This window comes from Acomys minous (genome assembly GCF_964271855.1).
Source record: "Acomys minous genome assembly, chromosome: 6".
Classification (NCBI taxonomy): Eukaryota; Metazoa; Chordata; class Mammalia; order Rodentia; family Muridae; genus Acomys; species Acomys minous.
In genome coordinates this window covers 93,820,742-93,846,531 of record NC_140487.1, presented here as the reverse complement: position 1 = coordinate 93,846,531, position 25,790 = coordinate 93,820,742, and the positions used below count along the sequence as shown (strand labels likewise).

At 44.2% G+C, this 25,790-nt stretch overlaps 1 protein-coding gene and 1 pseudogene across 4 annotated transcripts in view; both read right to left on the bottom strand.

Moving 5' to 3' along the window:
* IPP (intracisternal A particle-promoted polypeptide) overlaps positions 1-13,300 on the bottom strand; it is a 33,793-nt gene extending 20,493 nt beyond the window's left edge. The window contains exons 1-3 of one of the 3 annotated variants that reach the window (XM_084786569.1): positions 13,223-13,300; positions 8,270-8,611; positions 5,670-6,101 (exon numbers count right to left, since the gene is read on the bottom strand). In XM_084786569.1, coding sequence (XP_084642695.1) covers positions 5,670-6,101; positions 8,270-8,561 — 724 coding nt within the window. In that variant the 5' untranslated portion in view covers positions 8,562-8,611; positions 13,223-13,300. Of the gene's footprint in view, positions 1-5,669; positions 6,102-8,269; positions 8,612-12,849; positions 12,871-13,073; positions 13,182-13,222 lie in introns of those variants that run through there. The other 2 variants (XM_084786568.1, XM_084786570.1) reach the window with 2 other exon arrangements.
* Positions 13,301-14,486: 1,186 nt separating this feature from the next.
* LOC311600220 (10 kDa heat shock protein, mitochondrial-like) lies at positions 14,487-14,822 on the bottom strand (annotated as a pseudogene). The gene has a single exon. The product of its transcript is annotated as a 10 kDa heat shock protein, mitochondrial-like (transcript).
* Between the last annotated feature and the right edge of the window lie 10,968 nt (positions 14,823-25,790).

Here is a 25,790-nt window from a genome sequence, read left to right as displayed (position 1 = left end):
CCGAGTGCTGGGATTAAAGGCATGCACCACCACCACCTGACTGAACTTCATTTTAAATAAAGTGCTGGGGTTGGCCCAAGGAGAAATAGAGGAATAGAAGAAAACCAAAGTTCTCCTGGGATAGAAGGCCTTTCAGTTTGGCACTGCAAATTATGCCTGGGCCTCTATTTCTTTTCCCCTCTGTTTCTCAATCTCTCCTCAACAATTGATTCCTTTAACTGTTCCCCACCAGCTCAATTCTCCCCACCATGGAATCACCAAGAAAGTCTCTTATCTAATCCTGAAGCTGCTCCACAGGATTTCTGTTTTTTGTGATAGGGTTTCTCTGTGTAGGCTTGGCTGTCCTGGACTTGCTTTGTAGACCAGGCTGGTCTCAAGCTCATAGCAATCTGCCTGCCTCTGCTGGGATTACAGGCATGCACCATCACCACTGTGCCCGGCTCTATCTAAATGTTTTAAAGGGGCCAATGAGATGGCTTAACAGGTAAAGGCATTTGCCGCCAAGCCTGATAGATGTTCTTAATTTGATTCCTGAGACCTATGTGGTGAAAGAAGAAAACCAACTCCCTCAACTTGTCTGCTGACCTCTATTCACGTGAGGTATGCTCATACACACACACACACACACACACACACACACACACACACACGCAATTTTGAATTTTTAAAAACATTTTAAAAGCCAGGTGGTGGTGGTGGTGCACGCTTTAATCCTAGCACTTGGAAGGCAGAGGCAGGTGGATCGCTGTGAGTTCAAGGCCAGCCAGGTCTACAAAGCGAATCCTACACAGAGAAACCCTGTCTTGAAAAACCAACCAGCCAAACAGAAAAACAAAAAATATTTTAAAAAACGATACTAAAGCCCAGAGGTGGTGGCACCCAGGGGGCAGAGGCAGGTGGATCTCTGAGTTAAAGGGCAGCCTGGTCTACAGAGCAAGTTCCAGGACAGACAGGGCTACACAGAGAAACCCTCTATCTTGAAAGACCAAACAAAACAAAACAAGCAAACAAACAAAACTCCCAAAGATGCTAAAATTGCAGATACATTTATGATGTTTTCTGAATAAAGATGGCGAAGTGAACCACGTTTACAATGATCAGGCTAGGCCCAGTGGGAAGGCACCTGCCCTAGCACATGTGAGTACCTTAGTCCAATACCCAACATTTAAAAAAATTATCTACGAAAACATTTTGAAAGTCACAAGTTCTATACATAAAATCTAATAAAAAAAATACATCTACTGGGGCTGGAGAGATGGCTCAGCGGTTAAGAGCACTATCTGCTCTTCCAAAGGATCTAGGTTCAGTTCCCAGCCACCACATGGCAGCTCACAGCTGTCTGTAATTCCAGTTCCAATGGCTCTGACACCCTCACGCTAAAATAAAATTAAATAAATTATTTTTAAAAAATACATCTACTATGAACCTTCAAAAATGATAAGACAAAGCAAGAAACAAATTAAAATTGTTAAAAAAATTTTTTTACAATTCATTTTACTTATAAGTGGGTATTTTGTCTGCATGTGTGTCTATGCACCATGCATATGCCTTTCTACAGGATATTAATACTGATGTTTCAATTCTCACTGTTTTCTTATTAGTGCATCTCCTCCTGCCCTAATGCTTTATGAAGCGTGTGCGCGTGCACACACACACGCACTTTTTTTTAGTTTTCCTAGACAGGGTTTCTCTGTGTTGCCCTGGTTATCCTGAAACTCACTCTGTAGACCAGGCTGACCTTGAATTTACAGCTATGCACCTGCCTTTGCCTCCTGAGTGCTGAGATTAAAGGCGTGCGCCACCACCACCTGGCTAAATCATATGTTTTTAAAGATTCTACTGTCTGAATTTCGAGAGGAGTGTTATCTGTTCACGGCTAACCCCTGCCGCCTCCCCACCCAGGCTCAACTCCTCCGTTTCTTTCTTTTCTTTTCCCTGGGATCTACTTCAATAGATGCATTTCCCCCCCCCCCCCATCTGTATCTTGTTTCAAACCCTGCTCAGACAAAGAGCTAATTCTCCTTCTCACTCTTTTTATCTTGGTACAATTACTTTGTGTTCTCCAGGAGAAAATTTGAAACAGACATGTGTTCTCGCTGTATCTTTCTAGCATGGAGCAAGAGGGTGGTGGACTAGAGCCCCACCAGGCTCATGTGCTTACTCTGGATCTACCCAGTGCCGCATATAAAGCCGGGCAAGACCCCACTGAGCTCTACGCAGCCAACACGCTGTAATCATTATGTTTGTTCCTCAACTTCCTCTGCTTTGCTTTTCAATTGTTCATTCTGCCTCTAAATTCCAAGATTTTACTAATTAACCTTTCCTCCACATTGTCTCTTGGGATGCAGAGACAAGGCTAGAAGTATATTGATAAGGCTAGGAGACAGTCCCATACTAGTTCTTTATAAAAGTCAGAAAATACTGCTCTTTCAGGGAAGACAAGATGTACTAACAGGGGCTGGAGAGACGGCTCAGTGGGTAAGAGCGCCACTTGCTCTTCCAGAGGTCCTGAGTTCAATTCCCAGCAACCACATGGTGGCTCACAACCATCTATAATGTGATCTGATGCCCTCTTCTGGCCTGCAGGGTACATGCAGACAGAACACTGTTATACATAATAATAAATAAAATCTTAAAAAAAAAAAAAAGGTGTCCTAACAGGCCACTGGTTGGCTTAAATCTCAAGCACACCATCCTTGAGCGGCAACCTACTCAGTCATACCTAAGGGACTTTTAGAAAATTCTCCTCAGGCTGTCAGAATATTTTGTCCCTACACTGGTCATGGCGGTGCCCACCCTGTAAAACTACCACTTGGGAGGTGGAGGCAGGAGGATCAGAAGATCCAGGTTATCCTTGGTTATATGAGATTAAGGCCTGCCCAGGGTACACGAGACCTTATCGCAGAAAGAGGGTGGAATGGAGGGATGGCTCAGTGGCTAAGAGCACTGGCTGCTCTTCCAAAGGAACCAGGTTCGATTCCCAGCACCCACACGGCAGCTCACAACTGTCTGTAACTCCAATTCCAGGGGATATGGCATGTTTTTCTGGCTTCCAAGCGAACAGACATATATGCAAGCAAAACAAAAACAAAAACAAAAACAAAACACAAATTCAATATTTTTTTAAAAAAAGGATATATGAAAGTGTTCAATAATTGCGCATAAAAGTGCTTCCCAAAAAGTGAGAGAAAAATTAAACTTATTGCCGGGGGTAGGTGGGGGTGGTGCACATCTTTAATCCCAGCACTTGGGAGGCAGAGGCAGGTGGATCACTGTGAGTTCGAGGCCAGCCTGGTCTACAAAGTGAGTCCAGGACAGCCAAGGCTACACAGAGAAACCCTGTCTTGAAAAACCAAAAAACAAGAAAAGCAGGAACACCATCATAATTAATTTTCAAATAGGAAAGGGTTCAGGAACTAAAAGATAGTAGAAGTGGTGCACGACCTTAATCCCAGAACTCAGGATGCGGAGGCAGGTGGATTTCTGTGAGCTACAGGCTAGCCTGATCCTCATAGGGAATTCCAGGACAGCCAGAGCTACATAGAGAGACCCTGTCTCAAAGACCAGGCCAAACTAAACAAAAGAAAGAGGTGCTTGATAAAATCTAGCCAAAAAAACCAAAAAACAAACAAAACAAAACAACAACAACAAAACAAAAAATAAAACATAAAAAGCAATACAGCAAACCTATGGGGCTGGAGAGATGGCTCAGCATTTAAGTACACTTACTATTTTTGCAGAAAATCAAGTTCAGTTCCTACAACCTATATGGGGGCTCATAAGCATTCTGTCACTCATGATCCAGAGGATCTGACCCCCTCTTATTGCCTCCTTGGGCACCAGGCATACACATAGACACACATACAGGCAAAATACATGCATTAAAATTTAAAATAAAGGAGCTGGAGAGATGGCTCCGTGGTTAAAGAGCACTGTCTGCTCTTCCAGAGGTTCTGAGTTCAATTCCCGGCACCCAACATGGTGGCTCATAACCATCTGTAATGTGATCTAATGCCCTCTTCTGGCATGTGAGTTCGAGGCCAGCCTGGTCTCCAAAGAGAATCTAGGGCAGCCAAGATAACACAGAGAAACCCTGTCTCAAAAACTGAGCAAAACAAAACAAAAGAAACCTTGTCCAACCCAAACAATCTATTAAAAGAAAAGAAAATTTGGTAATAAAAATAACATACTTGAAGCTGTGTCTGTTACCATATACCTACAACCCAGCACTTGTGAGATACTAGTAGTGTCAGGAGGAGTGGAAGCGTGAGGTCACTCTTGGCTCTATACTGAGTTAATGACCAACCCCAGGTACAGGTCTCCTTGTATATCCCTGGTTGTCCTGGAACTCACTCTATAGGCCAGGCTGGCCTCAAACTCAGAGATCTGTCTGCCTTTGCCTCCCAAGTGCTGGGAATAAAGGCATGTGCCACTACCACCCTGCCAAGAGCCTGTCTTTTTTTTTTTTTTTTTTTTTTTTTTAAGTTTTCTAAGACAAGGTTTCTCTGTGTAGCCTTGGCTGTCCTGGACTCACTTTGTAGACCAGGACGGCCTCGAACTCACAGCGATCCACCTGCCTCTGCCTCCCTGAGTGCTGGAACTACAAGCATGTGCCACCATGCCTGGCAAGATCCTGTCTTAAACACATTAACTACAGCTGAAAATCTGTTAGCGAGCATCAAAATCATCTGAATATAAAGATAAAGGCATGGAGCCAAGGGACTCACGATTGTAAGCATAAATGTAAATAATGGCTATAAACCTTGAAGACTCTGACAGAAAAAGTAGATGGAAAGAAAAGTGAAATACCCAGGGCCTAATTTTTCCTAGCAGAGAGATAACACTGTTTAAAATTGCAACTATAATTTTATTTTTAATGATATTCAACCTTTGTCCTTCATGTTAAAAAAAACAAAACAAAACTGTAAGGTGGCCTGGTGCATGCCTTTAATCCTAGCAGTTGGGAGGCAGAGGCAGGCAGATAGATCTCTGGGTTCATTGCCAGCCTGATCTCCATAGTGAGTTCCAGGACAGCTGGGGCTATCAGAGAAACTCTGTCTTGAAAACAAAACAAAACACCCAAAACCCAAAAGCAAACCAAACCAATCAACCAACCAAAAGTTCATTTTATTTATAATCGTGTGTGTGTGTGTGTGTGTGTGTGTGTGTGTGTGTGTGTGTATGTTTCTGCTGTTAATTCAGAACTAGAAATCCCTTTGGTTGTGGTAGTACACACAGAGAAAATTGTGAATCTGAGCCAGCCCAGACTACACATTAAAACAAACAAACAAAAAAAAACCCCAACTATTAAAAAAATAAAACCGAGACTTGATACCCTATGAGCATACACAGGGGGAGGAGGTCCCCCTCAGTCACAGTCATGTGAAATGCCCAGCATGTGGCATGAGCCTGAAAGTAAGATCCCTGCGGCTTGTTAGCTGGCCAGGCTAGATGAAGCAGCAAGCTCCAGGTTCAGTGGGAGAGCCTGTCTCAAAAAACAAGGCGAAGAGCAATGGAAGAAGAAGACATCTGAGGTCAACCTCTAGCCTTTACGCGCTTGCACACACACCTTCTTCACACTTATTTGCACACGTGTGCACGCACACACACAACACACAAAAGAAAACACTGGTTGGAGATTAACTAGCTTGACATACAGTAAGAGTTACCTTCTATGTACTTTAAGAGCCTCTGAGACGGTAATAAAGGGAACCGAATTGGATCTAATACTTCCACCACGTATTTCCTTCTCCTTCCCAGATCCTTCAGCACCCACTGCATTGCAGCTAAGAAGACCTGGTATTCATCCTCAATGCTGAGCTCCTCACTTCGTAGGATCTTGATCAGCTGATCTTTTGTAAGTGCCAGGAACTCTTCCCCACTGTGAACCTCCAAGAAATGCACATGAATATAGTTTTCCGTAAACTCCAAAAGATCATGGCAAGCTATTTGCTCAGAGAACTGAAAGAGTCCGATGCAGTTCTGTGGGTCGATTTGTCCTTTCAGGAAATCACAGCAAAGGTTAACAACTTCAGTCAGCTGTAGCATGTCGGCTGCGACAATCAGCTCCTGAACGTTAGTCACAGCTATGCTCACTAATCCTAGGGAAGCAGAAAGGTAAAACAGTCAATAAATCAAAACAAGCATTTCGCTTAATAGTTTACTTGACTTCAATAATAGCTTAATTTTTGCAGAGTAGAAACTAAGTAAACAGAATATATGGGAAAAACACAAAACGCAAATGACAACGTATTTAACATTTATGGTATGAGACCTGGTGTGGTGGCAAATCTCGGGAGGCAGAGGCAGGAGGATCTCTGGGTTCAAGGCCAGCCTGGTCTACAGAGTTTCAGGACAGCCAGGACTACACAGGGGAACCCTATCACAAACAAAACAAAACACAGCCCAACAACATGTATAGAACAGCTACAGTAATCCAGGCACTGTCTTAGTTGCTTTATACTCAATTAACATTCATTATGCTCCTAGCTAGCAGTTATCAGTTTTCTTATTATTATATTAAGCAACCAGAATTAGGAAATTTAAATAACTCTTCTCCAGATTATATGACTGAGAGGCTAGAGAGATGGCTAAGCACCTCAGAGCACTTGCTGCTCTTGCAGAAGACCCCAGGTTTATTTCCCAGAATCTACAGGAGGACTCACAGTGATCCATAACTCCAACTCCCGTAGGAATCCAAAGCCCTTTTTGGCCACTGCAGGCAATGCACACACACGTGATGCACATACAGACATGCAGGTAAAAATTCATGCACAGAATATAAAAATGAATAATTCTTGAAAAAATGTTTTGAAAAAAACTGTATGACTGAACAAGTTGCAGATTAGAGTCCGGCATCAAAGCCAACACTCTGCTTGCTGGCTGAAACAAAATCTCATTATCTAGGGCAAGCTGGTCTCCAACTTCCAATCTTCTTGTCTCTGCTTCCAGGTACTGGGATTAAAGGAGTGCATAGTACATCCAGAAAAAAATCCATACTTTTAACATAGATTATATGTATGTAAAAAATTTACTGAGGTACTGGTGAGGGGAAGAAAGCAGTTTTATTATTCATTTATGATATAATGTCATTCTGTGTTAGTTTTGGTTTTGTTGTTGTTGTTTTTGGCTTTTCGAGACAGGATTTCTCTGTGTAGCCTTGGCTGTCCTAGACTCGCTTTGTAGACCAGGCTGGCCTCGAACTCACAGAGATGCACCAGCCTCTGCCCCCTACGTTCTGGGATTAAAGGCGGGTGCCACCACCGCCCGGCCAGTGTTAGTTTTTTTTTTTTTTTATATTTATTTATATGTATACAGTGTTCTGCCTGCATGTACACCTGCGTGCCAGAAGAGGGCATCAGATCACATCATAGACGGTTGTGAGCCATCATGTGGTTGCTGCGAACTGAACTCAGGACCTCTGGAAGAGCATGCAGTGCTCTTAACCACTGAGCCATCTCTCCAGCCCATTCTTTTCTTTTCTAAGGCAGGGTCTCTGTAGCTCAGACTGACCTCAAACTCACTATGTAGCTGAGGATGACTTGAATTCCTGATTCTTCTGCCTCTACCTCCAGCCTGATCCACATGGGAAGTCCAGGACAGCCAAGGCTACATTAAGAAACCCTGTCTCAAAACAAAACTTAACTGAATCTCATAACAATTTTTCCCAAGTAGTTTCTTTTGTAGTTTTTTTTATACTACCCCTGACTCTGACGCCATGTGTGTCTGTGTGTATATACACATCACTATGTCATGCACAGAGGTCAGAGAAGAAGTTCTTGGAGTTAGTTCTTTTCTCCCACCATGCGGGTGTCAAGGATTGAACTAAGGTCATGAGGCTTTGGTAACAGGCACCTTTACCCACTGAGCCATGTCACCAGACCCCTCTGATAATTCCTTTAGGAGAACGTAGTATATTCTCAAAACTATACTAAATAAAGTATGTTTCCTTTTTTATCCCTAACTACAAGCGTAATTAAGGACTGGAGAGATGGTACAGAAGTTAAAAGCAGTGGCCGCTGCATTTCCCGAGGACACGTCTTCAGTTCGCAGCACACACAGTGACACATAACCATCTATAACTCAGTTTGGGGCGCAGGGGGAGGGGGTGTCCAATGCCCTCTTTTGACCTCCATAGGTACTACATGCAAGTGGTACACTTACACATATGCAGACACGTAAAAATAAGCACACCTTTAAAAATAAACTTATATAAGTTACTTTGGTCATGATATGTTATTGCAGCAACAGGAAACCAATTCGGATATACCTGTGTAAATGAAATCTAGAAGTAACTGAAAGATTTCAGGTTCAACTCCTAGAATCTGTACCACATCTTTTGAGGACTCTTTCATTCCTCCGGTGAACAAAGCTGCAAAGTATGGGCTACTGGCAGCCAGAACCAGCCGATGAACTTGAAAGGTTTCCTTCCCAACTTGTAGCTGCACATCACAGAAATGCTGTCCATCTCTCATTTTGTTGATCTGGGCCAAGATGAGCTGGGCATGTTTATCAGAGGAAAATGAACTATCACCAGCCTTGACATCCTCCTCCTTAGACATGATGCGCACAGATAAACTGAAGAGACTGTTGCCTCGTATCTGCTTCTACCCTGAGAAACAAAACACAAAGATCAAACAACATTATCTTTTTGTTAACATATGTCCTATTCACATATAGATGAAACATTCTCTATAATTTATTTAGTACCATAAAACACACAGCAAGCCAGGCACGGTGACGCACGCCTTTAATCCCAGCACTCGGGAGACAGAGGCAGGCGGCTTGATGTGAGTTCGAGGCCAGTCTGGTCTACAAAGTGAGTCCAGGACAGCCAAGGCTACACAGAGAAACCCTGTCTCGAAAACAGAAACAAAAACAAACAAACAAATAAAAACACACACCAAACAAATACGGGCTAAACTCTATGGCAGGGCGTCTAATTTGCTTTCGGACAATGGAATAGGGAGTATGAACCAAAGGATGCTTCATGGAAGAAATACGCACTGAATCGGGCAGTAAAGATAAACAGCAGTAAGGTATGAAGAACGGCCATAGACCCCTCCTCGGGTAAAGAAAATAAGGTGTAAAGGCGTAAAGTTTTACCACTACAGTTAAGAAGTAGACACCTTAGGCAGGTTGAACTTCTAAAGATCAACTGTGACCAGCTCAAATGTCTGCTTAACATCTTTCAATCTGTATCCTTCCCCTAACACACAAAGCCTTTGTGGATCTTTGTTATAACCCAAGACTCTGTCCAAGTATAGCTTTCCCAGACAACACTTTCCTCTAGACTTGTTGGCTACCCTAACCTTACCTATGTTGTAGTCTATATCACATTCAACCGTATTAGGACCCACCAGGACCGGGGGCTGGAGAGATGGCTCAGCAGTTAAGAGCACTGTCTGTTCTTCCAGAGGTCCTGAGTTCAATTCCCAGCAACCACATGGTGGCTCACGACCATCTATAACGTGATCTAATGTGCACTGTATACATAATAAATAAATAAATCTTTTAAAAAAAGAGAACCCACCAGGACCTTAATCTCTGTCTGTCTGTCTGTCTGTCTCTGTCTCTCTCTCTCTCTCTCTCACACACACACACACACACACACATACACACATACAAACACACACATACACACACACATACACACACACACACACATACACACACACACACACACATACACACACACACACATACACATACACACACATACAGAGCTCTCGATAGTCACCTCATGGCAGGAACTAGCTTCCTATGGGATCAGTCTCTAACTCATAGCAGCATTTCAAATGTTTGTGAGATAAGAAATAATAAAAGGCTTGGGTTTTTGTTTCATGGGACAAGGGTCTCAAACGTGTCACGACCCGCCTGCCCCCTGTTACCATGTGCTGGTACTGCAGGCATGGGCCACCATACCTGCCACAAATGCAAGCTTCTCCACAAAACCATGCCATTTGTGGTCTTTGGCTTGTTTGTTTGTTTGTCTGTTTGTAGATCAGGCTGCCCTCAAACTCAAAAACATCCACCTGCCTCTGCCCTCTGAGAGCTGGGGTTAAAGTCCTGTGCCACCATACCTCATCCTCAGTTGTAATTTTTAAAAAAATAACTTATCTAATTTTATGTGCATTGGTGTGAGGGTGTCAGAATCCCTTGGAACTGGACTTGCAGACAGCTCTGAGCTGCCATGTGGGTGCTGGGAATTGAACCCAGGTCCTTTGGAAGAACAGACAGTGCTCTTACCCACCAAGCCATCTCTCTAGCCCCCTCAATTACACTTTTTATGAGAAGAAAATATAATCTCTAAGGTCACAGAAAAGGAGACTATCAAGGTTGCCCCAGCATTAGTATACTGAAAATCTCGGGTTTATTCTAAACCTAGGCTTTTTCCTACCATATCACATAACATAGAAATTATCAGACCATGGGCTGGAGAGATGGCTCAGAGGTTAAGAGCACTGGCTGCTCTTCCAGAGGTCCCGAGTTCAATTCCCAGCACCCACACGGTGACTCACAACCATCTGTAATATGATCTAATGCCCTCTCCTGGAGTGCAGGTGTACATGCAGGCAGAGCACTGTATACATAATAATAAATAAATCTTAAAAAGAAAGAAAGAAATTATCAAACCAGGTTATTGAGCATGAAACCCATGTACAGATTCTTGGACCTAAATCTTTATAGGGTTAACAAAAATAAACATGTCAATAGTCATTTTAGAATTCTTGGGTTCCAGCACTGGGGAGGCATAGGCAGGCAGATCACTGTGAGTTCGAGGGCAGCCAAGGCTACACAGAGAGAGATCCTGTCACGAGAAAAAAAAAAAAAGAACTCTTGGGTTCAAGTAGGCATGAAGTAGGAGATAACAAAAATCTAATCCTTTCATTATTTTTTAAAATGTTATATACACTGGTGTTTTGCCTGCATGTATGTCTGTGTGAGGGTGACAGATGCCCTGGAACAAGAGTTACAGACAGCTGTGAGCTGCCATGTGGGTGCTGGGAATTGAACCCAGGTCCTCTGGAAGAGCAGCCAGTGCTCTCAACTGCTGAGCCATCTCTCCAGCCCCCTCATTATTTATTTCAGAAGCAAAAGTTGAAAATGAGCAACATGATAAATTGCAATAAGAATAAAAGGGATGGGGCTGGAGAGATGGCTCAGAGGTTAAGAACCCTGTCTGTTCTTCCCAAGGTCATGAGTTCAATTCCCAGCAACCACATGGTGACTCACAACCATCTATAATGAAATCTAATGTCCCCTTCTAGTGTGAAAGCTCACATGCGGGCAGAATACTGTATAAATAATAAATAAGTAAATTTAAGAAAAGAATAAAAGGGATATATATATATATATATATATATATATATATATATATATATATATATTCAAGTTACTGAATAAAGAAACCATGAATTCTTGCAAAATAAGATAAAGCAGAGAAAATGTTTGATTAAAGTCTTATAATTTAAGCATCAAAGAAAACTAGCAATAAAATTGAAGAACTAGCCAGGTTCGGTGGCACACACCTGTAATCCCAGCTCTCAGGGAGGCAGAGACAGGCGGATCTCTGTAGTTCGAGGCTAGCCTAGTCTACAAATTAATTCCAGGACAGCCAAGGCTACAGAGAAACCCTGTCTCCAAAAAGAACAACAACAAAAACAAAACAAAACAAAGCCAAACCAAACCAAACAAACAAATTGGAGAACTGCTGTATGCTGACATTAAAAAACAGCTCATTAGCCGGGCCTAGTGGCGCACGCCTTTAATCCCAGCGCTCCGGAGGCAGAGGCAGGCGGATCTCTGTGAATTCGAGGCCAGCCTCGAACAAAGCGAGTCCAGGACAGCCAAGGCTACACAGAGAGACTCTGTCTTGAAAAACCAAACCAACCAAACAACCAAACAAACAACCCCAGTTCATTATATAGCATTCCATCAAAATTATCAGTAAAAACAGGCTGGGGCTGGGCGTGGTGGTGCAGAGGCAGCCAAGACTACATAGTGAGACTTTCTCTTAATAATAACAACAACAATAAAGACGACAGTCGTGGTTACCTAGAGACTAACTTTTTGAGTCTTGAAAGAAGCCACTAAAATCTCAGCTCAGCATGTACATGATACCAACATCTTACAAGGAAACGGCGCATAAACACAACCTATTTCCCTCTCTGTGGCTGTTATTAACCCTGGCAGCAGATTCTGAACCCCGGTGGTGGTGGTGATTCCAGGTTACTTGTGTTTGTCTCTTATTCAAGGTATCAAAACACAACCTACTCTACAGAGGGAGTTCCAAGACAGCCAGGGCTACACTGAGAAACAAAAGCAAAAACAAAACAGAACAAGAAACAGTTCGCGTAATATTCCCTCTGGCAACAGAGAACCGAATCGTTTGGTAACATCCTTCTCAGTAAATGGTGATACTATGCCACTGCCAGCGGAGTACCCCATCCCAAAACGCGGCACGGGGAAATTGTAGTACATAATAGGAAAAGCATAGTTCTGGGATAACGCATAGGGATCCAAGGACTATGCCTCAAAAGATCCAGCTTGGAAGGCAGTTTATTGGCTAAGGATGAAGAAGATCAGAGGAACTAAAGAGGATCTATGCTTTGGTGGCCTCGACTTCCCTCTTAAGAGCATCTGAAAGTTGACTCAGGAAGGGCGCCAGAACTCCAGCTGAGCACCAAAACAACAGAGACTCTTTGTGCCTGAGCTGCAGGCTTCAGCTAGAGTTCTGCCTAAACTGGTCGACACTAAAGGCCGAAAATCAACTCGGTGCTACTGACGGCTCAAGAAGGGAAGACTTTCAGACCACCGAGCAGGCAGAAATCAGGGACAGGGACCGGCCTTGGGTTTCCCGAGTGGGGTCGGGGAGAGTAGAGGCCGCGGCGCTGCAGACGGGAGGAAGCGCCGGTGATGGCGACAACACTTGGACGATCAGAGCACCTCCGGAGGTGGCAGGAGTTAAGCCGAAGCACTGTGCGTTCCAAAGCGCCAGTTACTCGCATCGGACGCAAGGAAGTTCCCAACCCTGTGAGAAACACACAGACGGGGACGCAGTCCCCGCTTACCAGCCACGTCCCTTGCCGCCGGCGCCCTCGCAGGCTCTGCGCGCGCAGTCGCAGGAGCAGCGGAGGGGGCAGGGACAGCCCGTGGTGACCCGCGCAGTTGGGGGCGGGGATGGGGGGGGGGGACGGTGGGGGGAGGGCGGGGTACCTACTGCGCGTGCTCGGCTCCTTCGCCCGCCTCCTCACAGCCGCGGGCGCTGAAGACCTGGGTAGCCGCTAGCCCCGCGCAGGAGCGGGTTGTGCAAGCCTCCTTCCCGCCTTGGGTTGGTGGGCTCCCCTGTCCGTGGCGCGCACTTTTTCCATTCTAGAGAAGTCCCAGGCGGGGCACCGTACGCGAGCACAATGCTTCTCTACCAGTTTCGTTAGATCGTTTCCTGAGCCTCTGTTTGATAGACAGTGTAGAGCATCGTACTGTGTCTCATTAGTGATTTCCGAACTCTTTTTTTAAGATTTTATTTTTAAAACTGCAGGTTTGTGCATGGAAGTGCAGTCAGTGCCCATGGAGGCCAGAGGAGGGTGCTAGATCCGTTGATGCTGAAGTTTCAGGGCAGGGAACAACTCAGGTCCTCCCCAAGCAAAGTGGGTTCTTTGCCAGGAGTTGTGGTGCACACTTGTGATCCCAGCACTCAGGAGGCAGAGGCAGAGGCAGAAGCAGGAGGATCTCTGCGAGCTCATGGCCAGTCCAGTCCACATAGTGCTATGAGTTCCAGGATAGCCAGGGCTATGTAGAGACACCCTTTCTCAAAAATAACATTATCTCTCTAACCCTCAAACTTTTTGTTCTCGTTTTTAAGTCCTAATCTATAGTACGTAAACATAATTTACATTAAACCCAAACCACATATTTGTATATACAGATTATAGCTAAGACAAAAACTTCACAAAAATATGGTTATATTTACTCCTCATCCCTTCGATTTCTATTTAAAATGTCATTATGGGGCTGGAGAGATGGCTCAGCGGTTAAGAGCACTGTCTGCTCTTCCAGAGGTCCTGAGTTCAATTCCCAGCAACCACATGGTGGCTCACAACCATCTATAATGTGATCTGTGCCCTCTTCTGGTCTGCAGGTGTACATACAGGCAGAGCATTGTATTCATAATAATTAATAAATATTTCTTAAAAAATAACTAAAATGTCATTATGAAAAATGCAAAAAATTCTGCAAAAAGTCGCAAAACTCATATTGAGGACATAGAAGCAAGTAAAAGGGCTTCCCGGAGTCCTGTTCAGCGTAAGGCTCGGCACTGGCTGGCCAGTACTGGGAGTCTAGTTCCGTGGGGAGCTCTGACCTATTTCTTTTGTCGTCAATTTCGGCATCACCAGTTTATTATAAAAGGGGAGAAATGGGATTATTTACACGATGAAATAGTTGAGAGCACCAGCAGAGTGGGCAGCTTCATGTGACACCATTTCAACAGTGATCTCAGTCCACACCCTTTCCAAGAATGTCACTATCTCTAAATAAGAAATAATCCTTGTCGTCTAGAACTACTGCGCTGCCTCCAGGTTCCGGAAGAAGAACTTTGTATCCAACTTTCACGCTGACCGGCTGAATCTCTCCACCCTTTCCTTTCGCGCCTGATCCCACAGCCACTACTATTGTTTGCCACCTTTGGTAACAGTTTCGGCGGCACTCCTTTCAACCAATACTTGGTCAAAGAGCGGAAAAAACTTTCTAAACGCTTGTCCGGGCATGACTTGCCGCCATAGCACCGGACTCTGCACTCAGGCCACTGCTGCAAGCTGAGTCCTCCGACCTTCTATCAACTAAGCTAGTTTATGAAGAAGAAAAAAAGGTGGGGGCTAGAGAGATTGCTCAGCGGTTGAGAGCACTGGCTTACCCTCCCAGAGGACGTGAGTTCAGTTCCCAGCACCCACATGGCAGCTCACAGCTGTCTGTAATCCCAGCTGCAGAGTATCTGACAGCCTCATGCAGACATACATGTAGGTAAAACACCAATGCACGTGACATAAAAATAAATACAAATTTAAAAATGCTAACACTTAACCCTTTCACCTCGTAAAAGATACCAAAACACTATTTTACTGATACCAAGGCACTTTTGTCCCTCTAAACACATTCATTTTGATATTCCAGGTTCTTAGAAAATACAACATTCCTGCAATGTTTTACTGATGAAATTGTAAAGTGGTGCAGCTACTGTGCAAATACTCTGGCAGCTCCTCAAAAGGTTAAATAAGCACACACCTGTAATCCCAGCACTCAGGGAGGCAGAGGCAGGCAGATCTCTGTGAGTTTGAAGCCAGCCAGTTTTTCTTTGGTTTTTGAGACAGGCTCTCTCTGTGTAGCCTTGGTTGTCCTGGACTCGGTTTGTAGACCAGGCTGTCTCAATTAAGCCAGGCATGGTGACACATGCTTTTAATCCTAGGACTCGGGAGGCAGAGGCAGGTGGATCTCTGTGAGTTCGAGGCCAGCCTGGTCTACATATCGAGTCCAGGACAGCCAAGCCTACACAGAGAAACCCTGTCTTGAAAAACAAAACAAAACAAAAAAACAAAAACCAGTTTGAACTGTGCTCCCAGGTTTATATCTAATAACTGTGCTCTCGGGTATATGTATCCTAAAGAAATGAAAATAGATGATTATGCAAAACTTGATTATAGAAATGATATAAGCTGATCATCATAATTCATTACACCCACCAAGTGGAAATGAACTTAATGAATACCAACTAATGGATGAATAAACTAAATGTAAATAAAATGTGTGTATATAAAACAGAAAATGATTTGACAATAAAAGGAAGGATAAAAGAGGCAGGCATGGTGGCACACACCTGGAATCTCAGTAGCTAGGGAGGTAGAGGAAGGCGGATCTCCATGAGTTCGAGGTCAGCCTGGTTTACAGAGCGAGTCCAGAACAGCCAGTGCTTCACAGAGAAACCCCGACTTAAAAAACAAAAACAAAGAAAGGATAAGCACGTTTACTGCTGCTTTATTTACTAGATCAAAGAATTGGAACCAACGTAGAGGATCAACAAATGAATGAATAATGAAAATTTGGCATATACAGAAAATGAAATACTATTCAGCCCTAAAGAAGAATGAAATTGCAAAATTTGAAAAAAAAAAAAAAAGGGGTAAACTTAGAATATATGATATTAAGCAAAAATCATACGATCTCAGAAGGGAAAAAGTCAGATTTTCCCCTCATATGCAGAATCTAACCAATAATATATCTTATATGTAAAAACTGTACATATGGGTAAAGTATAAATATAACATATAAAAGAGAATAAAAAGGCTAACTATCAGGGGATAAGAAAGGACTGAATGGACACCGGCTTTGAAGGAGGATATAAAGCTGGCTCTATGCCAGGCAGTGGTGGCACATGCCTTTAATCCCAGCACTCGGGAGGCAGAGGCAGGCGGATCTTTGTGAGTTCGAGGCCAGCCTGGTCTACAAGGTGAGTCTAGGACAGCCAAGGCTAACACAGAGAAACCCTGTCTTGAAAATTAAAAAAAAAAAAAGGAAAGCTAGGTCATTTTCTTGTTCTAATTCTGTCATAGATTTTTTTTTTCACTTTTTGAAAATGAAACTCCACAGGTACAGAATAGCTACTCTAACTGTATAGAAGTCACTGAGAGCCGGCTGGTGGCACACACTGGTAATCCCAGCACTTAGGGAGGCAGAGGCAGGCGGATCTCTGTGAGTTCCAGGACAGCTTGGTCTACAGAGCAGAGTCCAGGCCAGCCAAGGCTACACAGAAAAACCCTGTCTTGCGGGGGTAAAGTCACTGAGATGTTAGACTTTGGGTCTGCTTTGGTTTATTTATATATATATTTTTTTCAAGACAGAGTTTCCCTGTGTAGCCCTGGCTGTCCTTGAACTTGCTTTGTAGATCAGGCTGGCCTCGAACTCACAGAGATCGGCCTGCCTCTGCCTCCCTAGTGCGCCACCACACTTGGTTCGGGTGTGCTTCATTTTAATGTATGATGTTTATTTGCAAAGTTTTTTATTATAAGTTTATAAAATTTAAAAAAGGATGATGGACAGGTACATTCTATAATATGTATGAAAACTTTAAAACTAAATGCTAAAGTTTATGTACTATATATATGTATATACTTTATACAGTATATAGACTATATACTGAAGTATATGCTAAACCCTTATACTACTTTCTACTACAAGCACATCATGAAGAAACATACATTGTATAATTACATTAATATGAAATATTTAGAATAGGCAAATGAACAGAAATAGAAATGAAATTTATGGTTACAAAGGACTGAGCAGGGGCTGGAGAGATGGCTCAGAGGTTAAGAGCACTGTCTGCTCTTCTAGAGGTCCTGAGTTCAATTCCCGGCAACCACATCGTGGCTCCCAACCATCTGTAATGAGATCTGGTGCCCTCTTCTGGCCTGCAGGTGTACACGCAGGCAAGACAGTGTATATATAATAAATAAATTTAAAAAAAAAAGACTGTAGCAGGGAGTCAGAGAGAGAGAGAGAGAGAGAGAGAGAGAGAGAGAGAGAGAGAGAGAGAGAGAGAGAGAGAGAGAGAGAGAGAGAGAGCGCTTAGTGCCCTAGCGCTGGGATTAAAGGTGTGCGCTACCGCCACCGCCGCCGCCACCACCGCCACCACCACCACGACTGCCCGGCTTCTTTCTAGTTTCCTGTTGGAGCTTTTTCCATGCTATAAGCAAACACTCCTGCATGGCAAGCTCTCCTGCCATTTCGTTCAGATCTGTTTCTTCAGATTTTACCTTCTCAGTGAGGCCATCCTGGTATTCTCATTTTAATATATAATATATCTCCCCATGTTCTCATCTATATTTCCCTTCATAAACTTATTGTCTTAGCGTTACTGTTTCTGCGATGAAGCAACATGAGCAAAAGCAAGTTGGGGAGGAAAGGTTTTATTTTGCTCACAGTTCCATATAACAGTTCATTAAAGGCAGTGAGGGTGGGAACTCAAGACAGGGCAGGAACATTGAGGCAGGAGCCAATGCTGAGGCCATGGAGGAGTGCTGCTTACTGGCTTGCTTCCCATGACTTGCTCAGCCTCTTTTTTTTTCCTCTCCAGACAGGGTTTCTCTGTGTAGCCTTGGCTGTCCTGGACTCTCTCTGTAGATCAGACTGGCCTCAAACTCATAGAGATTCACCTGAGTGCTGGGATTACAGGCATGTGCCACTGCAACTGGCTTTCTTTGCATGTACTTTTTTTGAAGATGTACATATGTATGTATGTATGTATGTATGTATGTATGTATGTATGTATGTATGTATAGTGTTCAGAAGGGGGCATCAGATTTCGTTATAAATAGTTTGTTTTTCTTTTTTTTTTTTTTTTTTTGCTTTTTTGAGACAGGGTTTCTCTGTGTAGCCTTGGCTGTCCTGGACTCGCTTTGTAGACCAGGCTGGCCTCGAACTCACAGCGACTCACCTGCCTCTGCCTCCCGAGTGCTGGGATTAAAGGCGTGCGCCACCACGCCCGGCTTCATTATAAATAGTTGTAAGCAACATGTGGTTGCTGGGAATTGAACTCAGGACCTCTGGAAGAATTCTTAACCTATAAGCCATTACTTCTCCAGCCCAGCCTTTTTTTTTTATTTAATAAAATGCTAAATTAAATACTAGCCTGGAATACACGCCTGCATGCATGGTGGTGTACATCTTTAATCCCAGTGCTAGGGAGGTGAGGCAGGCACATCAATGTGAGTTCCAGGCCAGCCTGGTCTACAAAGTCCAAGACAGCCAGGACTACACAGAGAAACCCTGTCTCAAAACAAAACAAAACAAAACAAAACAAAAAATAAGTATACATAAAAGATATTGTTTTTAGGTTTGGATGCAAATTTTGCTGTAAAACTATCAGAGGCAGAGGTGCAGGCAAAACAAAAGAGTTTGAATTGGCCAAAGAAATGTCCAACCCTGAAGTGCAGAGCTGTGGTGGTTTCTAGAGAAGATGACTAAGAAATTAAACCTTCTGTTTTGGGTGCTGAGCCCAGAAATACTCAACCGCTCTGCAGACTTGTTTGAGAAATAAGTCAACAGAAAATCCGAGGACAAGGAACTTCTTTGCTGCAGCAGAACTGAGGTCAAAGTTCCTCGTACACCTCTGTCTTACTTCCCTCATTCCTCAGCCATCCCAGAATAAGTCAGGGCAAGAAAGGCTGGCTTCAGTTTTATGAAACACTCATGGTTTTGTTTTGGTTAACAAGAGAGAGTTAGATGCTGGCTGGATTACATTTCCTGGGGATCTGAGGTCAGTTCCAGTACTTCCAGAAGTTGGGCTTAGCCAGGAATTCACAGTCCAAATGAGCCACAAAGTGCTTTCCAAAGACAATTATCTATTGCAGTGGGCATTGGTTCTCAGCCTTGGCTGCCTGTTAGACTCACCTGGCTTTTTCTCTTTCCTTTTCTTTTCTTTCTTTCTTTCTTTCTTTTTTTTTTTTTTTTTTGGTTTGATTTGGGTTTTTGAGACAGGGTTTCTCTGTGTAGCCCTAGCCCTAGCTGTCCTGGACTCCCTTTGTAGACCAGGCTGGCCTCGAACTCACAGCGATCTGCCTGTATGATAGCCAGTCAAAAATGAGCAGATGGGAACTGGTTAAGAGCACTGGGTGCTCTTGCAGAGGGTCTGGGTTCAGCTCCTGGTGTCCATATGGTGGCTATGACTACCCATAGCTCCAGCTCCAGGGGGCTCTGACACCTTCTCTGACCTCCAAGGGCATCGGGCATGTACATGTAGCACAGTTACACATGCTCGCAAAACATTCATACATATAAACTAAAATAAATTAATCTTTTTTGAAAATTAAAATGATAGGGAATGCAATCAAGCAAGGAATGAAACCTACAATGGAAAAAAAACCCAGCAACTGGACAATAAATCCAGAAATTACACTAGCCTAGGCAATTAAATGACTGTTATAACTCCATTTTATACTTTCAAAATGGTAGATGAACCTGGGACTGGTGACAACTGCTTGTACCCCAGCTAGACAGGAAGCAAGGGGGAATCACAAGTTCACATCCAGCTTATGAAGCAGAATAAGCTCTAGGACACCTCGGGACAATTTAGCAGAGCCTCGTGTCAAATTAAAAGGCGAAAATAGAAATGTAAGGATGCAGCTCGGGGGTAAAGTGTTGGTCTAGCCTGCACTAGGTTCAATCTCCTGCATACCGAAAATAAACGAAAAGAGATAGCTGGACGATACTATTAAAACTGACTCCCAAAACCCGGTACCAAGACTTGTGATACAACTCAAGGGTACAGGGCTTGCCTAGCACACAAGAGGCACCAGGATTGGCCTCCACCACCACAAAAAAAGAAGAAATAAACAAAAACAGAGAGAGAAAGAGAAAGAGAAAAAATGTGTTAGATGGGGCTAACAGCAAATTAACCAGTTAGCCGTAGAGACAATCTGAAAGGAATCATGGGATGAGCAACTCGGAAAAATAATTGCTACAAATACATATGCCTGTAACTGCAGGTGGAACCTACATCATATAATACCCTGTCTGAAAAATAACAGTAAAAAATAAGAGCTTCAAGGACAAGCTAGATGCCTTATGATAGTTACCCTGTATCAGAAAAACTTGTGTCAGTTCCGTTGTCTCTGACCTTTCTAATATCTGTATCAAACCGGAATACTTGAATGACACTATCAACCTTATTACCTAAATGGCACGTAGAAAACCCTAATTCAAGCCAGGCATAGTGGTGAATACCTGGAATCCCACACAGGATTTCTCTGTGTAACAGCCTTGGATGTCCTAGACTCACCAGGCTGGACTTGAACTCACAGAGATCCTCCTGCCTCTGCCTCCTGAGTGCTGGGATTAAAAGTGTACACACCATGCCAGGCTGTGTGTGTTGTATTATACTAAGGATTTAACCTAGAGTTTTGTGCTTGCTAGGAAAGTACTCTACAACTATATCCTGAGCCCTTCACCCCGGCAACAGCAACGGTTTCTTCTCCTCCTCCTCCTCCTCCTCCTCCTCCTTCTCTTCCTCTTCCTGTTTCCCCTCTCTCTCCTACTCCTCCCCTCTTTTCCTCCCCCTCCTCCTCTCTTCCTCCTTCTCCTCCCTCCTTTTGCTGCCCCCTCCTCCTTCTCTCCTCCTCTTCTTCCTCTTCTTCCTCTTCTGGCTTTTCAAGACAGAGTTTCTCTGTGTAGCCCTGGCTGAAACTCATTCAGCTGACCAGGCTAACCTCAAACTCACAAAGATCTTTCTGCCTCTGCCTCCCAAGTTGCTGGGATTAAAAAAGTGCACAAGATCAGCTGGGCGGTGGTGGCGCTCGCCTTTAATCCCAGCACTTGGGAGGCAGAGGCAGGTGGATCTCTGTGAGTTCAAGGCCAGCCTGGTCTACAAAGTGAGTCCAGATAGCCAAGGCTACATAGAGAAACCTTGTCTCAAAAAAAACAAACAAAAAAAGTGCACAAGACCGCAGCCAGGAAATTTAAATTTGTTTATTATTCTATGTTTGCCTGCATATAAATCTGAATACCATGTGCATGTCGTAGGCCCTCAGGGTCACTGGATCCCGTGGGACTGGAGTTACAGACAGTTGTGAGCTGCCATGTGGGTGCTGGGAATTGAACCTGTGACCATCACTCCAGTCCCACCTCAGCTTCTGTAGGTCAGTTCTCTTAGATCATTCATACTGTATCCAGAGATCTAGACCTTTCTGTTGCTGTTATAACTTGCTAGGACCACAAGAAACTCTGGGGCTTTCTGTGACCATTTGACATTTCTATATGACTCTGGGGAACAGTAGAATCTTGTTACTTCCTCTCTGGAGACCCCGGAAATAGGGTGTGCAGAGGCCACAGACTTGTCTCCCCCAAGAACACCACCAAAGCATCTCTATTGAGGCTTGCTGCCTTTTGTATCCTCTATCTAAAAGGATGCCAAGGTTCACGTGGCAACTGGATTCTCTCCAGAACTGAAGGCTCTGCTACAACCACACCCCACCGAGCAAGCCTGGACTCAAGCCATTCTCCCTGCTTCCCCTCAACTCTTTTCTACTTCCTCTACCCAAGCTGGTCTTAGGCATGGGAAGCTTGTTCTTTGCCATCATATGCACTTGCCGTCCAAAGTTTTAACTTCAGAAAGCCAAGGTACAAATTTTTTGATATGCCATGTCATCTCTTTCCAGCAGTAATAAGCGAAGCTATGAGTTCACTGAACTGTTGGAGGAAAAAAAAAAAAAAAAAGACAGGGGAAGGGACTGAAATGAAAAGAGATTGTTTATGCACTCTGGTGCCCATGATTTGGTCACTGCCTCTAGGCAAGACGGCCTTGCGGGCACACAGAGGAAGGGCATGCAGCCTATCCTGATGAGACCTAATAGGCTGTAGCCAGACAGTGGGGTAGGAAGCCCAGCCGCCCCCATCAGAGGTCTAGGGGAGGAGAATAGGGCAGAATGGGGAGGGAGGGAAGGAACGAAAAGATAAGAGCGTGCGGATAATTAATCAGGGTGTAAGATGAATAAATTACAATTAAGAAAAAAGAAAAGAAAAGAGACTGTCTAATTTACTTATTCTCCTATAAATTAGGGTAAATAATATTAGTAATCTAAGACTCTTTAAGAAGAAAACTTGATTTTTTTCTTTTTTTAATTTTATTTTTATTTCATTTTAAAAATAATATTTATTATTTATACAGTATTCTGCCCCTATGTGTGCCTGCCCACCAGATCTTGCTATAGGTGGTTGTGAGCCACCTTGTGGTTGCTGGGAATTGAACTCAGGACCTTTGGAAGAGCCAACGGTGCTCTTAACCTCTGAGCCATATCTCCATCCCTGAAAACTTGATATTTTCATGACCAGGTACTGAGGACATTCAGGTCCCTTCCTGGGATGAGGGATGCAGTACTTGATTCTGATGGAGGATACTAGAGTCACTTTTGCCTTCTCTACCTGAGCTGAAATGAACCAGGACTTGACTATATATAGTCAAGATATCTATCTATCTATCTATCTATCTATCTATCTATCCACATCTATCTATATCTATCTCTGTATCTCTATATATAGACATATATAGAGAGATAAAGGGAGAGAGCAAGATTCCTCACACATCTGAAACTTTCTGTTTACAAATCTTTTGCTTTGCCCAGCTCATACAAGTTTCCCTGGGTAAACATCCAGAAAGAGAGAGAATTGTGTGTGTGAATTGAGGGCAACGTACTTAGACTCACTTGAAAGAGAACCCTGTTTTTCTAGAGGACCCCATGTGTTTCCACAAAGGGAGCAATGAAAAGACCAACGTATGGAAGGGAACAAAAAAGCCAAAAACAAACAAACAAAAAACCCCCCAGATCTCTCTGGCTTTGGAGATACACATCTAAATTCCACTTTCAGCTGTGTCACCAACCAGTTACATAAACACGGGAAACCACTTAACCACTATGCATCGTTTGATCTATCTGTAGGTAGGGCATTGTCTCCAAGGAAACTGAATAAGGTTCAAAAGGGATAATAGGGCTGCCAAGATTGTTCAGTGGGTAAAGGCAAATGACAAACCTCGTGACCTGAGCAACGGAAGAGAGACCTTACTCCTGGAAGCCGTCCTCTGATCTTCACATGCGCACCATGACACGTGTGTGACCTCTACTCCCCGCCCCCCCCCCCCCCCCCCGCCCCACATAAGTAAGCACATTAGAAAGGAAAGTGTGATAACGTAGTTAAAGCACCTCATGCTCTGTTTGTCCCTGTGTAAACACAGCATTGTTACCGCGAGTGTGATTGTTTCCTGTATGGTCAAATAGGTTAATGGATTTCCTGTGCGTGGGGCCTGCATCTGCTCGGGCTCTAGCTGCTATGGAGCTCCCTGGAGAGCCAAGCTCAGTTTCCTCCTTCATGCAAATGGTTTATTTTGCGATGTGGCCCTGCTTCAGCTTGGGCTGGCATTGACCAGACTGCATCCAGGAAGTTCTGCCCGGCGGATTGGCGTATCCTGAGGCAAGCCATTGGAAACTCATTATCTGGATCCTGTGCATCGGAGATAAGGGCTTTGCTGCTCTTGATCTTTAGCTCTAGTTCCCCCCCCCGTCCCCCCCCCCGTCCCCCCCCCCCGTCTCCCCCGAGGCCCCCCCCCCTCCTTTGGAGACAGGATTTCCCTGTAGTAGCCTTGGCTGTCCTGGACTCGCTTTGTAGACCAGGCTGGCCTCGAACTCACAATCATCCCCGCCTGCCTCTGCCTCCCGAGTGCTGGGATTAAAGGCGTGCGCGCCACCAACGCCAGGCTCTTAGCTCTAGTTTTTATGCTGCCTCACCTACCACTGCTTTCCCTGTTTTCTGTTTCTGTTTTCCTGCTCATGCTTATTAATGTGTCCCTATACTCCGGCCCGAGGCTTGGGCCTCTCTCCAGACATAATCAATTTAACCCAATCATCTACTTAGACATTTACCTAGTCTATATTTAGTTGGTTGCAAGCAGAAAGCCTGTTGGGTAATTTACCTCTATACCTTCTTGCCAATATACAGCCATAGGGAAGCTTTGAAGTAGAACCCACTGGCATTGGTAGAAACGATGGAGGAAAGTGGGGGCAATACCGAAATCATGCCTGTCACACATGGACCGACACTCGTGTGCCCTCAGACACGCACATCCCTCACGCGTATTATGCGTATGTATCGAAGATATCTACGGACATGCACACACCTACATAATGACAGAACCCAGCACATACACACGTATACACAAACATGTATACACAGACGCACACTCCTTAGATCAGAGGGTCTCACTCAGTGAAAAGGCAAAGTGATTGTCTCCGATTCGTTTCTATTCCCCACAACTCTGAGCCAGAATAGGAAAGAATTTTACCCAGGAAAAGACCTGGGTGTTTGAAGGATATAACCTCTGTCTTTGTTGACAACCTGTGAATGTTCTGAGATCATACAGAAAAGATGCCCTTTTTTGAATGTGTCTCTGTGCCTTTGTTGCTTTATCCCCTTGGTATATGCTACCTCGAGTACTCACCGAGCTTTGCACGCTGAGAACACTCTTGTCCTTACCAGTTGTAAGATTACGCTAACATGCCTATGCAGTCACTGAGATAGTCACTGCTGATTCATCTAGGACCCTAGTCTTCCTCAGCCGTTCCAAGAGCCTCGGGGGCATCGCTCACACTCAGTGGCGTCTCTCAGTTATTGCTTACTATTGTGTCCCTGTGACTAAATTCCGGACAGAAACATGATGGGGGAATGCAGTGAGAATTTTTGGGGTGTTTTGTTTTGTTTTTTTCAAGACAGGGTTTCTCTGTGTAATAGCCCCACCTGTCCTGGACTTGCTTTGTAGACCAGGCTGGCCTTGAACTCACAGAGATCCGCCTGCCTCTGCCTCCCCAAGTGCTGGGGCTAAAGGTGTGCACCACCACGCCTGGCTCAATTTTTGGTTTCTTTAAAAACACAGAAAAATTTCTAGGCACACCCCTGTAATCCCAGCACTCAGGGAGGCAGAGGCAGGCAGATCTCTGAGAGGCCAGCTTGGTGTACAAAGCGAGTCCAGGACAGCCAAGGCTACACAGAGAACCCCTGTGTCGAAATAACAAACCAACAAGAACCCCACAGAAATGGTATGGAACTATGTTTTTGTTTTAGTCCTAGGTTTGAGAGATGGGGCTGCTCACTATGATTTTGCCTCATGCTCTGGCAGGGGTGTGAAGATAGTTTACCTTTGGAATTCTGGGAACATTTTCAGAGAATAGATAAATGCTAGAGCCCTGAAAAGGGCC